Raw genomic sequence first — 15332 nt, 5'->3', positions numbered from 1 at the left:
AGAGAAACCTGGAGCCCCCATCCGCCCCTGCTCCCCTCAGCAACACAACGGGCCCAACAATCAGGAGACAGGATGAGGGAGACGTACTGTGAAAATCTTTCTTTTATTACTGTCTCATGTGGCAAAATAACATTTTATACAAATAAGTCACCTAGTTTACTTTGGACACAAAGACAATAAAAACTGGAATGTGATTTTGGGGGAAGCGGGAAGGAGGAGGAAGGACAGATCAGGTCATTGATGTTTCTTATATTCTGTAAAAAATAGATTTACAGGAAAAAAAATAGACTTTCACAACTTCAATGACTTTACACGGTCCTTTGTAAAACCAGTGGTAAATCCACCTCCACCAAATCCTTCTTGAGGCTGAGATGTTCTGTGACATGGAATGTGAGTAACACAATGGTTCAATGATTAGGCTCCTACACCAGGTAAAGCAGCACCTGATGCCACAGGGAATCCTCGTGCACTGGGGTGAGGAGTCAGTCCTGTGAATTTCAGGACACACTGTCCTCATCCCCAGACCTCACTGACATCATAGTGACACTGGCCATCAGAAGAAAGTGACTTTACAGAGGGGAAAAGAGTATCCTGGAAGCGTACGGGTGGGGCAGGACACACTAAGGCAGGACTCACCCAGTTTGTACATTAGACACAGCCTATTAAATCCATTCCAGAAATGAGTTCCACTTCAACTGAAAAAATAAACTGAAGATTGCCCAATCACTGCCATTTCACAAATTTCCAGTTTATGGTCAGCCCCAAATCACATTCTTCCACCCTATGTATTGGAAATCAAATGGCCCAAAGACTGAGGTGTCTTCAGGAAGCATATGCTTGAAAAACGTTTTCTCTGCAAAACAGTATTGAGCTAATATATAAAGAGACATAGCCTACTTTAGCCCAAAACTTCTTTCACTTGTTATGTCCTTTTTCCTTTTAAAACATAGAATGAAATAAACTCGGATCTTCTTTGGAGAAGCTAGAAGGGCATTTTGTCCCAAAGGCTGTACAGGAAAAGAGAGGCTCTCTCCAGGAGACTGCAAGGCAAAGGAACAGAAGCAGGAGGGGCAGGCCCTCTGGCACCAGGTGGGCCTGCTACTCTGATGAAATGTGCTCCCAGCTCTTGACAAAGGGCAGGGTCTCCTATGCAGGTAGTTTTTTTGCCGCCTCCCATTGTATCACCCACAAGGTAACTGCTATCAACAGTTCACATTCCTTAATAACATGGCAGCCTGAATGGTTCTGTTACTTTCAGAGAAAGTATGCCTTGCAATTCTCTCCCCAACTCAGGTACAAAGGCTTGAATTTCAAACTCATACTGGTCTACACCCCAGAGTGGAATGCTTCTCAAGATTTCCTGAGCAGCTAGACACAGGAACCCACAGCCCCAGATACAGAACACCAGACTTTCAGAAGCAGCAAAGCCCTGTCCTGCTGGGCATGGACCAAGCACTATCCGCAAATGGTCTCCAGTGAGACTAAGGCAAGCTAACAAGGAAGAGGATACAGCACAACTCAAGCCAGATTGCCCACCTCCTCCTTCCTCCACATCCTCTTTCTAGCAAAAGCGAACACTGCAGATTAAGAGATAGCCCACTAATGTAGCAGATACAGTGTGCCCAGGGGCATGTTTCCAAGACACACTCCACTAAGCACAGCTCTGGGCAGCTCCAGAACCACATCCCAGATAATACTCAAATATCAAATAGTAGAAACTGTCCCACCTGGGCCTCTGTCAAAGAGAGAAGGGATTGTTGTTACGCTTGACAGGAACATGCAAATCCCATTTGAGGAGCCACAATGAGAAACAGAAGGTGAGGAGACAGTGCTAACAGCACTGGCATCTTTCTGCCAGTGAGGAGGTGGGAACAATGGCAATGCAGCTTTCCCCTGCAGCATAAGGGACAGAGCCACACGTAAGGCACCTGGATTTACAGTGGACGCCAGTTCTGAGAGTGGCCAGTCTGGTGATAAGGAACCCACTCCACAGGAGGAATGGTCTCTCCCCTCTCTCGGGGCTGAATCCAAGGCCAGCACACAGGGGTAAGCTAGGACCTTCTCAGTGAGAAAGCTGCCAGCATGTGGCATTGCCAAGACTCTGGCCTGGGACAAAGCACTGGGCCAAGGTTTGGGGCCACTCGCCCTAGAGCCCACACAGGGAGCAGCACTGGTGGTGGATGGACAGGAATTTCTGTGGCCACACACTGTCTCTTCCATCCCTGGCCCCCATACGGCCTTTCTCCCAAGCACTTCAGGACACTCTCCTGTCACAGGTACTGTGACACCTCACAGTCACTTACCAGATACCTGGGCCTTTCCTAGTGACATCCTTCTACTGATGCTAACTGGACCCTGGCCACATCAATCATCTCATCAGAGGGTTTGTGGAGTCTGTCCACTAAGGGTCTGAGGACAAAAGCAGCCCACAGATGTGCAAGTGAACTTTTTTGAGAACACATCACTCTGACAGGCCACATCAGCCTATTTTGCCCTTTCTGAACACCTAAAACAATTCTAACTAGCAGTCTGAAGGCTCAGACTGCATTACTTAACTCTGATCCACCAGGAAAGTTCCAGAAACTACTTCAGTAGAAAGGTAGATAGGAAAACCCTCCTAAACAAGAAATGTACAAAGAGCTTCGGAGGCAAATCCCCATCAAAAGCCAATCCTCCAGGCTGTGCAGTGCAGAGAAAAGTCAAATCTCTCCTTTAGAAAGCTGCTGCTGATTCGTAAGCATATCCTCCCAACATAAGCCAGATTAGCCCCTGGAAGCTGATTAATACTATCAGAAGTCTAACCACATATCACATATGCTGGGAACACCACTGTCATTTTATAAAACCTCCCCCAAAGAAGTCTGGAAATAAAAAAACAAAATACAAGACCTGCTCTGGCCTCAAGAGATACTACTGTTCCATGAGCAGAGCTGACTCATTCTATTTCATGAGACTCAGAAGGGAGGAGCCAGGAGATGTGGAGCAAGCTTGTCTGTCCTCCAAAATGGGAACAGAAGGCACTGCCAGGCTGAAACCTTGGTCTATTCCCAGGAGGGCTGGCTGAGACCCTGGAAGTCAGACAGAGCAGCAGCCTCTCCACAAAGCAGACCCTTCAGCTTGGCAGCATCACCCATTCCTTGGTGCCTCCACTCTTGGCACCTCCCTCCCTCCCCACCCTTTCAAGTTTCTTCCAGTTGGTTTAAGACTTCACACAGACCGAGGGCAGACTGCGCTGATGGCAATGCCGGAGGTGAGAGGAGGAGCTACCTGGAAGAGGCCTACCTTTCAGCTTCCCACAGCACCCAGGAACCTTAAGAGCTGCTGACCTGCTGGTGGGCCTGGCCAGAGCCTTCTCACCAGGCACAGCTATGCCTGGTCATCAAGACAACCAACAGGCAGCCAGAACTACAGGAAAATAAACTTTTTTATCTGGATTCCAGGACCCTTATCCTAACCTTTTACTTTACTATAGTACCTCTGCAACCTACGGGGCAGGAAAAAAAGGGAAGAAAAAATACCGGGGAAGAAAACACAGCACTGTTTGGCAGCTCCTTTGGTGCGCAGGAAACTGCCACCCCAGCCTTGGCTTCCTGGGGCCAGGTTCCAGATGTGTGTTGACAAACTGCAGCTTCGATCATCTCCGTGTGCCAGGATCTTGTGGCCGCGGCAAAGCACCTCCCCTATCTACTCCTGCAGCACTTACTGGCCTCCATTATAGGCATAATCAGCCTTGTTGTGCATTATCAGCTTGTTGTCAACAAAGTAGAAGCTGTCAGAGCGGGTCTCGTAAGGATTTTCAATCATCAGACGAACTGCAAGTCAGGCAAAGGGGGAAGAAAAAAGCAAAGAATTATGTTTCAGTCTGCCCCACAGGGTAAGTGGGAGAAAACTTTGTATCCCCTCCAAAATAAGCCAGCGCTTCAGAGTATACTCTGCCAGAATAACGATGAGGTCAGAACAGAGGGAGGCAGCCCTTGACAGCTGGGGAGACCACAGAGGCCCCCCAACTGAACATGATCTCCATTTCAACATAAGGATGCAATCAACTCTCCACCATGGCCTCCTCTGTCATCTCCAGCCTGGATTCTTCAGCCAAGATACCAGGGAAATGTGCTCACCCCTCTTCCCAACATGGACCCCACCAACCTATTTACTCAGTGCTCTCAGCTGACCAAAGCCAGCCCTGGCCTCTGGTCAGTGGCCCACCTCTAGACATTCCACTCCAAATTCAGAAATCTGAGCCTCACTGTGCCCACCTCCACACACAACCCTGACAACCCAAGGAATCCTAGATTGGAATGAGTGCAAGGAACACAGGGCAGGGAGCCTTCTCCGGAGACCTTCTGGGTATTAACTCGCAAATGATTCAGCAATAGGTCTGCTTGTCTTGGGATCTAAAGTAAAGTCTTGTTTGTTCAGGCAACTGCCCAGACCTCTTTAACCATACTGGAGAGTAAAGATAATTAACAGTCACTACCTCTGATCAGTTTTGAGTTAATGATTACATGCCATTTTGAGTCTTTAACCATACTGGAGAGTAAAGATAATACTACCTCTGATCAGTTTTGAGTTAATGATTACATGCCATTTGGAGTCCCCTGGAGGAAATGCTGTTGCTCACCACAGTTTTCAAAAAGTGAAACTGATTTTTTAAAGTTCTTTGAACCCACCAATGCCAAAACTACTCGGTTTATATGCATAATATTGCCCTCCAGGCTGATTTGGCTTCATGGGTAAAACTTATAACACTATACATCATCTTTTCTTGCAAGTATCTACATATTCTAGCCAGCTTGGGAAGAGGGGTTCAAGTCAGAACCAGATGCTGTCGTCAACACCCTGCCCCACATCTCAGCAATCCTCATTTTACCTGGGAACTGTACTGCCACACGATTAAAGGTTATCTGGTTTTCAGAATATGACAATTCTTAAGGACCTGGGATTCTGAGAGGACCAATCAGTGATGCCAGCAAGGCAACTACAGGCATCACTAGTCACAGGATTCCATTCACACCCTCATAAATGACTTGAATTTTCCCTAACTATTCACGAAGGATGCGAACCTGAGGTGGCTAGGCCAAAGTTGCAGAAACTGACAAGGGCTGTTCTTTCTCTCTCGTTTGGTCCCCATCTTCCCTTGCCGAGGCTACACGGCAGCAGCCTTCTCCCTCTGGTGCCCTCCCCAGGTCTAGGCCACTCTTCCTCAAACAGTATTTCCACCTTCTCACTCCTGCCCCAAAATCTACAACAGCCCCATTCCTTCCTGCTGGATCTATCTCAACACTTTATCCAATCAACTCTCTATCCTGCAGGGAATGGAAAAGAAGTCCTCTGGCCTTGATTCTATTCAGCCTGCAGTTTCACATCTAGCTCTGAAGGGCCAATGACTAAAACACAATGGAAAACCATGACTAACAGTGCACAGGAGAGGTGCTTTATCTGATCAGAGTCCCAGGGATGGTCACAGGCCTCCTTTTATCTCCCTTAGGCACTGTCTTCCCACAGGAGGCATCTAAAAGGATGGCCTGTATTATTAAAACCTTCAGACCGGCCGGGCGCAGTGGCTCAAACCTGTAATTCCAGCACTTTGGGAGGCCGAAGCAGGCAGATCACGAGGTCAGGAGATTGGGACTATCCTGGCTAACACGGTGAAACCCCGTCTCTACTAAAAATACAAAAAATTAGCCGGGCATGGTGGTGGGCACCTGTAGTCTCAGCTACTCAGGAGGCTGAGGCAGAATGGCATGAACCCAGGAGGCAGAGCTTGCAGTGAGCCGAGATTGCGCCACTGCACTCCAGCCTGGGTGACAAGATCAAGACTCCGTCTCAAAAAGAAAAAAAAAAAAAAAACCTTCAGACTGAGCACAGTGGCTCACGCCTGTAATCCCCAGCACTTTGGGAGGATGAGGCAGGTGGATCACAGGGTCAGGAGTTCGAGACCAGCCTGACCAACAGGATGAAACTCTGTCTCTACAAAAAATACAAAAAATTAGCCGGGCTTGGTGGCAGGTGCCTATAATCCCAGCTACTCGAGAGGCTGAGGCAGGAGAATCACTTGAACCCAGGAGACGGAGGATGCACTGAGCCAAGACTGTGCCACTGCACTCCAGCCTGGGCAATAGGGCAAGACTCCGTCTCAAAAACAAAAGAAAAAAACAAAAGGGCCGGGGGCAGTGGCTCACACCTGTAATCCCAGCATTTTGGGAGGCCGAGGAGAGTGGATCATGAGGTCAAGTGTTCGAGACCAGCCTGACCAACATGGTGAAATCCCGTCTCTACTGAAAATACAAAAACTAGCCAGGCATGGTGTAATCCCAGCTACTCAGGAGGCTGAGGCAGGAGAATCGCTTGAACCTGGGAGGCAGAGGTTACAGTGAGCCGAGATCGCGCTGCTGCACTCCAGCCTGGGCAACAGACAGAGCAAGACTCTGTCTCAGGGGAAAAAAACAAAAACAAACAAACCCTTCATTGCTCCCATACGGGCCGAGTCAGAGTTTAGAACAGGAGCCAGGAGCAATAGGAAATGAGAAGCCTGAGGTCAAATGACTAGATACGCATCATGTCAGCACTGCCACGAGACAATGCCAGGCGCTGGACCAGATGGGTTTCAAGGTTTGTTCCTTGTAGCCCTCAGAATCTAGAGTGCTGTAAGGGTCAGGGGATACATACTGACATCCTCCGAAAGCTGGGGAAACTCATAGATATGTTCACAAGTGTTCCTACTGCTGGGGATGCAGAAGCCAAAATCAAAGTCAAAGTTTTTCAGCAAGTGTTCCCGGAAATAGTGCCGTTCGATCATCCGGAAGTTTGAAACAGGTTTGTCTCCCACTGTGAACTCCACCCTGGAAAATAAATCTCTGTAAGCCCGACTTTGCCTCCTCCCTCCTCTAAAGCCAACCCAAAACCCAACCGAAAACACTCTTCTCTGTGAACAAACAGAATGTTCTCCCCTCAGGTAGTAATGGTACTCACGTAGCCCCGACTGTCCGGAGGCGGAGAAATGCCGGTGTGAACTGATAGCGGACAAAACGTCCTGCGCTGATGTCCACGTCTCCACCTCCCTCCTCCTCATCCTCCTCCTGGTCTGAAAGAGCACACAGAATCTTCAGTGCACCATCTCGACATTCTCAATCCAAGAGTTCTATCACCAGTCCCAACAGCACAATGGCAACCAATCCCAGTAACCACACCAACAAGAAGAATGGCCAGTGTTTACTGCGCACTTGCTATATAGCAGGACACTTGCCATAGTCCAGACTCCTTACAACAACCCTTCGAGGTGTTACTGTCTCTATTTTACAGATCAGGAAGCTCAAGTTCAGAGAAGTCAGGTAACATGTCCAAAGTCCCTCAAACAGTAAAAGGAGGGAACAGGGATTTGAATCCAGGTCCATCTGACTCAAGGCCTGTTCTTCAACACTAAGCTATTAGCCTTTTTTAATAGTTTGAGAGCTTATGCCATATCCTAAGGGTGAAACCTGAAACACAAGCTGGGAACTGGGCCTCTGACATGGTCTATTCTATTCAGACTAGGTCTGTAGTTAACCAAGTTGAAGCGCTAGCACCAACCTAAAAGAATGAGGCTACAAAAGTTGACACTTATCAGAAAGTTATTTCAATGAATATAAAAATTTCTGACAGGCCGCAAAGATAAACCACTAAAAATAATTTTGTTATTTAAATAGAAGACATTGACCTACAGCCTTGGGATACTATAGTTCCTTGACTGATGTTTACTTCTAGGCCATACCGGGCCTAACCCTTTGACCACCTGGGAAAGGGTGAAGCAGATGTGGTGGCCTCTACAAGGTTAATGCTGGTCTCCGGTCTAGTCCATTCCTGAACCCAGGAGATGAAAGATTTGTAAAATGAATCAGAGGGCTGGGCACGGTGGCTCATGCCTGTAATCCCAGCACTTTTGGAGGCCGAGGTAGGCGGATCCCCTGAGGTCAGGAGTTCAAGACCAGCCTGACCAACATGGAGAAACCCTGTCTCTACTAAAAATACAAAATTAGCCCAGCGTGGTGGCGCATGCCTGTAATCCCAGCTACTCGGAAGGCTGAGGCAGGAGAATTGCTTGAACCCGGGAGGCGGAGGTTGGAGTGAGCCGAGATTGTGCCATTGCACTCCAGCCTGGGCAACAAGAGTGAAACTCCGTCTCAAAAAAAAAAAAAAAAAAGAATCAGAGAACAAGCATTCTAATGTGAATAGGAGTTAGTACCCTCCAGTGTCCAGTGAGGATATTTTCTCCAGGTCTAAGCTGTACATGGGTACAACATAAGAGAAGACTTTTTCAGCATCAAACATCTCTGCTTTTGACAAGCCCAAGAGCGACTGGGCAACCAGGCTGAGTAGGGGTTCACCCCCAGAGACTCTAAAACCCTGGCTCCAACAATGTGACTCAGAGAGACAGCAAATCTTGGGGATTCAAATTCATCAGAACAAGTGCTGCAGAAAGGTAGTGATTCAGTGTGAGGATATTCTATTGTTTATATTTATTGATTTATTTTGAGATAGGGTCTCACTCTGTCACCTTCACTGGAGTGCAATGCAGTGATCACGGCTCACTGCAGCCTTGATCTCCCAGGCTCAAGCCATCCTTCCACCTCAGCCTCCTGAGTAGCTGGGACCACAGGCATGTGCCACCACGCCTGGCTAATTTTTTTGTATTTTTTGTACAGATGGGGTTTCGCCATGTTGCCCAGGCTGGTCTCAAACTCCTGGGGCTCAAGTGGTCTGCCTGCCTCAGCCTCCCAAAGTGCTGGAATTACAGGTGTGATCCACCGCACCCAGCCTCAATGTGGGGAATATTACAAGTGAATCAAGATCCTTAAATGTAAAAACTAGAGAGACTGAAAACCAAGATACTTTACAGTATCTTCAGCTGACCTTCTTGAAACAGTTCCGTCATATATTGAAATGACAACTCTGAGTCTAATCCAAATCCACATACCTGTAGTAGGCCTGGAGTCCTTGCAATGTCTCAGGTACTGTGATATGTGGCTTAGAGATGAGAACACCACAGACCCAGGAAGCTAGCTGGTCTTGATCTGACCATCCCAATAAAAAACTACCCATGAGCAACCAGACGCGGTGGCTCACACTTGTAATCCCAGCACTTTGGGAGACCAAGGCAGGCGAATCAAAGGTCAGGCGTCTGACACCAGCCTGACCAACATGGTGAAATCCCGTCTTTATTAAAAATACAAAAATTAGCTAGGCATGGTGGTGGGCACCTGTAATCTCAGCTACTTGGGAGGCTGAGGCAGGAGAAGCTCTTGAACCCAGGAGGCAGAGGTTGCAGTGAGCCGAGATTGTGCCACTGCACACCAGCCTGGGTGACAGACCAAGACTGTGTCTCAAAACAAACAACACAAAAAAAAAAAACCCACAAAACAACAACAAAATTACCCATGAACTTGAGCCTCTGGGTGCCTTGGTCAGTATTAGATTGTGATAGCACAAATACCACCAGGTAGGGGTGAAATCGGGGCCTTATCAAATTTGCAGGCTCTAAGTAGCAAATCAGATGAGAAACACTGCAAAGTAAGTTTACAAACCACACTGATACTATGGGTATCTGTACCAGTGTTCTACAAATGACTAACTCCAGGGGGCGCTAAACCTCCAGTGAGGTGCTCCAAAGGCTTCTGTGGTCCAGATCAGCCTGGCACTTTATCACAAGCACAGGAAGCGGCTATGGGAGGCTAATTTAAGGAACCCCAAGTAGTTGAGTTCCTGGGTCTGTTCTTCCAGAAAATGGTTGAGATTAAAATCCAAACTAGGTCTGGGAACTCCAAGGCAATATGTAAAAGAGAGCAAGAAGATGGCTCAAACTGCCTCATGTCTGGACCAGGATCCTCCCTATCACCCTCCAAGAGGGCACCAGGCTCAGGTGAGTTTTCCTCATTATAGTTTAATTTCAAGGATTCCTTTCCCAACTGGAGGCAACATGGTAAGATGAACCAGCACAGGGCCTTAGGAAAGAGCCGCCTGGGAATTGTAGGCCTCAGATCCTTCGCTGTAAAACAGAGATAACAGTAATTCCTCAAAGAGGTGTGAGGATTACATACACTGATGTGCACAAAGACGTGGAACACAGTGACCAGCACAGAATAGACATCCAACAAACATCAGCCTCTGAACGCAGCTTCAAACCACCATGCCTGGCAGGCCAGGCCACGGGAAGAGGTCACAGAAGTGGGACACACTGGAGTCCAAGAAACAGGATGCAGTGGCACACAAAGATTTGAGTTTCAAAGACCTTTGGCTCAAAACTGTCTAGTGGTCACCACAACGTAGAGGCCTACCTGAAACGCAAGGTTTGGCAATCTCAAACAGTACTGTCCCTGTCTCCAAATCTCGAATTTTGAAGCGGGTGAAATCAATACTGTAGATGTTGTCTTCGGGTTTACATAAATAATCTGAAAACAAGAGAGAGAAACCAACACTGTTAAATAATCCTCCAAAACTACCATTTATTTAATTCTCAAGTTTTGAAGCAAACTCAGATTTTTTCTTACACAACACACTTAAAATACTCCCAAAAACTTTCTCATGTGTTATCACCAGCAGAAGTTGTATGGACAGAATTAGGGGATCCAACAAAGAAAAAAAATAACAAGGACTTGCTTTGGATGAAAAATTGCAAAACTTTTAGAAACTAGGATAGAAAAGGTGGATTTCTTTGGAAACACATAAAAATCTTTCATCATCTATCAAGTTGGATGTCAGAACAGGGCGAACTTTTTATAGAATTCCAATCTAAGACATTTAAACTGACTTAGCAGATAATACAGTGCTAGTTTGCCAACGTTAGTTTGCCAACTGTCAGTGTAAGAAAGCCGAGATCAGCAAACTTTTCTGTAGAGCCAGATTCTAAATAATTTAGGCTTTGCCGCCACATGGTCTCTGTCACAACTACTCAACTCTATCATTGTAGCCACAAAAGCATCCACAGACAATACGCAAATGAATGAATGTGGCTATATTCCAGTAAAACTGTATTTATGGACACTGAAATATGAATTTTACATAACCACGTGTCTCAAGATTTTAAAGTTTTTTTCAACCATTTAAAAATGTACAAACCTAATCTTAGTTTGTGGGCTACACAAAATCATACAGTAGACAATACATATCATACATATCCAGGCAAGAGGATAAATCTGCCGGTGAAGACATTAGGCCCAAGTGACTAGAACGTGAGCAGCAAATTGAAATAATTCTAATTACAGCCAATTTCACTGATTTCTTTCTAGGATGATTCCGGATAGCATCTTCTCCACAGCTCATTTTGATACTTGATCTTTTATTGCCTGAGTTAGTTGTTTTCGTGTTTTACAAGTTGTCTCTTTATTAAGACGGCAAACTTGACAACTACTGATTATTCTGTAACTGCTAAAAAGGCTAACATTGGCTTTGGACTCTTAGAGGGTACTCAAATAATCTGCTGGATAGAATGAACGAGACGTTAAGAAGAGTAACAAAGAGGTTGCCAGACTCTCTCTAAGAAGCTGCAGAGGTGGGTTTGGACAATGAGCAACAATCCCAAGCCCCCAGATAGGATCTGAGTGCCCACTGAGAATCCTGCTTAGGGCCAGGCACAGAATACCCTAACTCACTTGGATGGCAGGAGAAGGCATGAGGTTACCAAGACCAGGTGCTGAGCATCTGTACTTTCAGAGCCCCAAATGAAAACTGGTTCAGAAGAAAAGAAGCTTTTTCACACTGTTTCAATAAAACTAGCAAGAATGTCTAAAGATACGCTCAGGTCTGGTAAGGACAGTCTCAACCCAAACAGTATTGGGAAACGGGGGCATCCAAATATCTAGAATCAAATTAAAACTCTTTTAGGAAATGGGAATTCCCTTTCGCACAGGGTGGACCAAGGCCTACTCCCCCCAAACTTCCATCCCCAAATTACTAGAGCTGCCATCGGCAACCTGAGGTGCACCTGAACAGCCCTGGGCTGCCTGCTATAGCAGCTCAGCAGACACCATGGCAGCCTTCGATCCATCCAGGGAATGCTGCTGCTGCCACAGGGTTAGGAGACTGCAGGCCAGGAGTGATGGGCAGGCCAAGATAGGCCTAACTAGGTGAGTGCACACTCCTGCAGGGAAAACAGCAGCAAGAGAAAAGACGTCAAGTCAGGGACTGGCTTGGCAGAGAACAGAAAAAGGGAGATCACCCAGGGCAGGGACTGGGCAACATTTTTCTTCCCACCCATCCTCCTATCAACGAAAAAGCTTAGGATGGTTGCCTTTTGTGCAGGAAACGCATTTCTGAAACCCTGAAATCATTCTTAATTCACGAGAATGTCAAAAGCAGGAGTCACATGTCGGAGTCTGTACACAAACTGAAACTTTATTTTTGTTTTAATGTGGCACAGTTTTAAATGAGCAGGAAATGCCACGGCTATGTGTTTTGAGGAAGAACCCATCTGCACACTAAGGGGCAACGCTCCCGACCCAAAGAGGGAGGGAGGCCGGGCAGGCTGCAACGGGGGAGGGCTGCCATGGGGCCGGGGCGGAGGAAGCAGGTAAGGCTTCTGGCCTGCCAGAGGGCTGGGGGGGCCTGGCTGAGCGGGAACTTCACTGATGGCCGGGGGTTCCAGGTTGAGGGCCCAGGGGCCCATTTATTAGGGGACCTCGGCCCCCGGCCGGCTCAGGAGGATCCAGTTCAGCTGAACGGGGCCCTCTACCCAAACAGGTCCGGCAGAGCTGCGGAGCCGACCGGCCGAAGGGCATCCTAGCGTGGCCGGACTCACAGGAATGCGGTCCAGCCCAGGAGTCCTTCCCCACCAGAGCTACGTGAGCGTGGCGGGGGCAAAGCCCGGCCGGCGGGGCAGCGGGAAGCGCGGCCCGGCCGGCCGAGGGGGTCTGGAGGGGACCCCCGCTCTGGTCAAGTGGCCGGGTCCGCTGAAGGCTCCGGGAGCCGGGGCACGGCGCGAGGGGAGGGCGCGGCCCGCGCGGCACTCACTCTCGGTGACCCGGCTGAGGCGCAGGACGTGCTCGGGCCGGATGGTGTCCAGCGCCAGCAGCTCCTGCTCCGTGACCGCTGCCCCGACGCCGTCGTCGGCCGCGTGGTGGGGCGCCTGCCGCCGCGCCTTCAGGCGGTTCAGGACGCCGCCGCCCGCCTTCTTCTTCTCCTCCTTGCCAGCCACCAGCCCCCCGGGCCCAGCCGCCGACGCCGCGGCCGCAGCCTTCGGGTTAGACCCGCTCATCGCTCCGCCGCCAAGATGGCCGCCGCCTCCACAGCGCGGTAACTATGGAGAGCGGGGGCGGGGCCCGGGGCCCGGCGGGGAGGGGGCGGGGAGGGGGCGGGGCGGGGGCGGGCGCCCGGGGGGCGGTGGAATTCCCTTTCGCACAGGGTGGACCAAGGCCCACTCTCCCCAAACTTCCATCCCCAAATAACTAGAGCTGCCATCAGCAACCTGAGGTGCACATGAGCAGCCCTGGGCTGACTCCTATAGCAATTCAGCGGACGACACCATGGCAGCCTTCGATCCATTCAGGGAATGCTGCTGCTGCCACAGGGTTAGGAGACCGCAGGCCAGGAGTGATGGGCAGGCCAAGATAGGCCTAACTAGGTGACTGCACACTCCTGCGGGGCCCGGGGGGCGGTGCTTCGGCTACTGCCCCAACTTTGGTCCTGCCAGGTGGAGGGCCTAGGGGTGGCTGGAGCTTCAGCAACCCCACTCCCCATCAGACCCCCAAGATCGTCCACGATGTTTAAATACATATCTTACGGTCAAATGAATTTACGTCATATAAACTTTCCTCCTCCTCATCCTCCTCCTGGTCTGAAAGAGCACACAGAATCTTCCGTGCACCATCTCGGCATTCTCAATCCAAGAGTTCTGTCACCAGTCCCAACAGCACAATGGCAACTAATTCCCAGTAATCACACCAAGAAGAAGAATGGCCAGTGTTTACTGCGCACTTGCTATATGGCAGGACACTTGCTATAGGGCAGGCTCCTCACCTCACAACAACCCTGTGAGGTATTACTGTCTCCATTTTACAGATCAGGAAGCTCAAGTTCAGAGAAGTCAGGTAACATGTCCAAAGTCCCTCAAGCAGTAAGAGGAGGGAACAGGGATTTTAATCCAGGTCCATCTGACCCAAGGCCTGTTCTTCAACACTAAGCTATTAGTGGACAATGCATCTTGAGAAAATGTTTATTAATATATTTAGCATAGAAGGTAAGTTAAAGCAGTGTTTGTTTTGCAAAGGCAGTTTCAAGACAAACTTTCCAATGAGATTGCCATCCGTAAGCCCTACTGTGCCAGGCCCTGGGCTAGACATTGGGCTAGGCTACAGGAGATGTTAAGGGTGAGGGCAGGGATTGGGTCTGCCTCACCCCTGAATTCCCAGCAGTTCAGCTAATGCCTGACACGTGGTAGGTGCTCAGTAATGATTGAATGAGAGCCTGAACAGTATCCCACTATGGAAGAGCTCCCACTTTTGTTAGAGAAGACTGTAAAGTACACAATTCATTATGTGACCCTTCCTTTTCACAAGGTAGGTTAGTATGAACTGGAAGACAAACTAGACTCACTGACTGCACTAAGAGATGCAGCAAAGGTGCTAGGAGAACACACAGGAGTGGTTTATTCTGACCTGGCTGTAAAAGCTTGAGGGCTTCGGAAGTTTTCAGAGGCAATATCTGCACTGAGCTTTGGAAGTTAGCCATGACCTCACCAATTAGCCAGAAGTGGGTCAACAGGGGGATGTGGTCTACCGTCTTCCACCCTGAGGGGCTCCTTCTCTAGGGATTCTAGATCTGCACTGTTCTGTGTTGGAGGCCTGGGCCTGATTGATGCAGTGTGTCTGCTAGGTCTGACATCACCTCTCAGCCAGGCTAGAGTAAAATTGCAACCGTCCCCCAGAGCCTCTTGACGTTCTTGCCAGGCCTTGCTTGCTGAGTCCCTCTCACCAAAGCCACCAAGACAGGCATCTCTTGGTTCCTGGACAAAGTCCAAACCTGACCCCACCCCAGCTGCCCAATTGGGTGGCATAGTGTGTGGCCAAATTCCTACCCAAATGCTGTACTGTCTTTGAGAGATTAGTATATGGTGGCATTTAACTAACTGTTCAGGGAGATTTTAATAAATGTGTACAAAGAATTAAAGTCTTTCCTTTTGCAAACAACTCTTTTTAAACCACTCAAAAGAGTGGTTACTGAAGAATTTCCAGAACTTTTAATATGCTACTTGATTGTGAATGGCCAAGAGGGTGGTTTAGCATGTGGCCATTTCCCATATACTTATTTACGGAAGGTTTGTTCTCATAGCACCAAGACTAGTTACCTGGACCATGGCTTTTCTC

The 15332-nt window shown here is 48.6% G+C and overlaps 1 protein-coding gene and 1 long non-coding RNA gene across 2 annotated transcripts in view; one reads left to right on the top strand and one right to left on the bottom strand.

The window, feature by feature from the left end:
* Nucleotides 1-84: 84 nt before the first annotated feature.
* Nucleotides 85-13278, bottom strand: UNC119B (unc-119 lipid binding chaperone B). The gene is made up of 5 exons (XM_003832381.4): nucleotides 12982-13278; nucleotides 10311-10424; nucleotides 6973-7084; nucleotides 6670-6842; nucleotides 85-3812 (listed from the first exon to the last, which is right to left on the bottom strand). The coding sequence occupies exons 1-5, from the start codon at nucleotides 13223-13225 to the stop codon at nucleotides 3700-3702; spliced, it is 756 nt and encodes a 251-aa protein (XP_003832429.1). The 5' UTR covers nucleotides 13226-13278; the 3' UTR covers nucleotides 85-3699.
* LOC129393554 (uncharacterized) overlaps nucleotides 13128-15332 on the top strand; it is a 9082-nt gene continuing 6877 nt past the window's right edge. Inside the window, exon 1 of the long non-coding RNA XR_010108972.1 lies at nucleotides 13128-13263. This is a non-coding gene — a long non-coding RNA (uncharacterized LOC129393554). The remainder of the gene's footprint in view (nucleotides 13264-15332) is intronic.

The sequence above is a fragment of the Pan paniscus genome, chromosome 10 (assembly GCF_029289425.2).
Source record: "Pan paniscus chromosome 10, NHGRI_mPanPan1-v2.0_pri, whole genome shotgun sequence".
NCBI classification, from domain to species: Eukaryota; Metazoa; Chordata; class Mammalia; order Primates; family Hominidae; genus Pan; species Pan paniscus.
Note: the sequence above shows the minus strand (reverse complement) of the source record. Positions and strands in the feature narration are given on the sequence as shown.

Coding starts and splice junctions, on each gene's coding strand:
- UNC119B (XM_003832381.4), bottom strand. CDS start 13,225: ATGAGCGGGTCTAACCCGAAGGCTGCGGCCGCGGCGTCGGCGGCTGGG. Junction 10,425..12,981: donor CCTCAGCCGGGTCACCGAGA/GTGAGTGCCGCG, acceptor TCTTGTTTTCAG/ATTATTTATGTAAACCCGAA. Junction 7,085..10,310: donor TGCCAAACCTTGCGTTTCAG/GTAGGCCTCTAC, acceptor GTGCTCTTTCAG/ACCAGGAGGAGGATGAGGAG.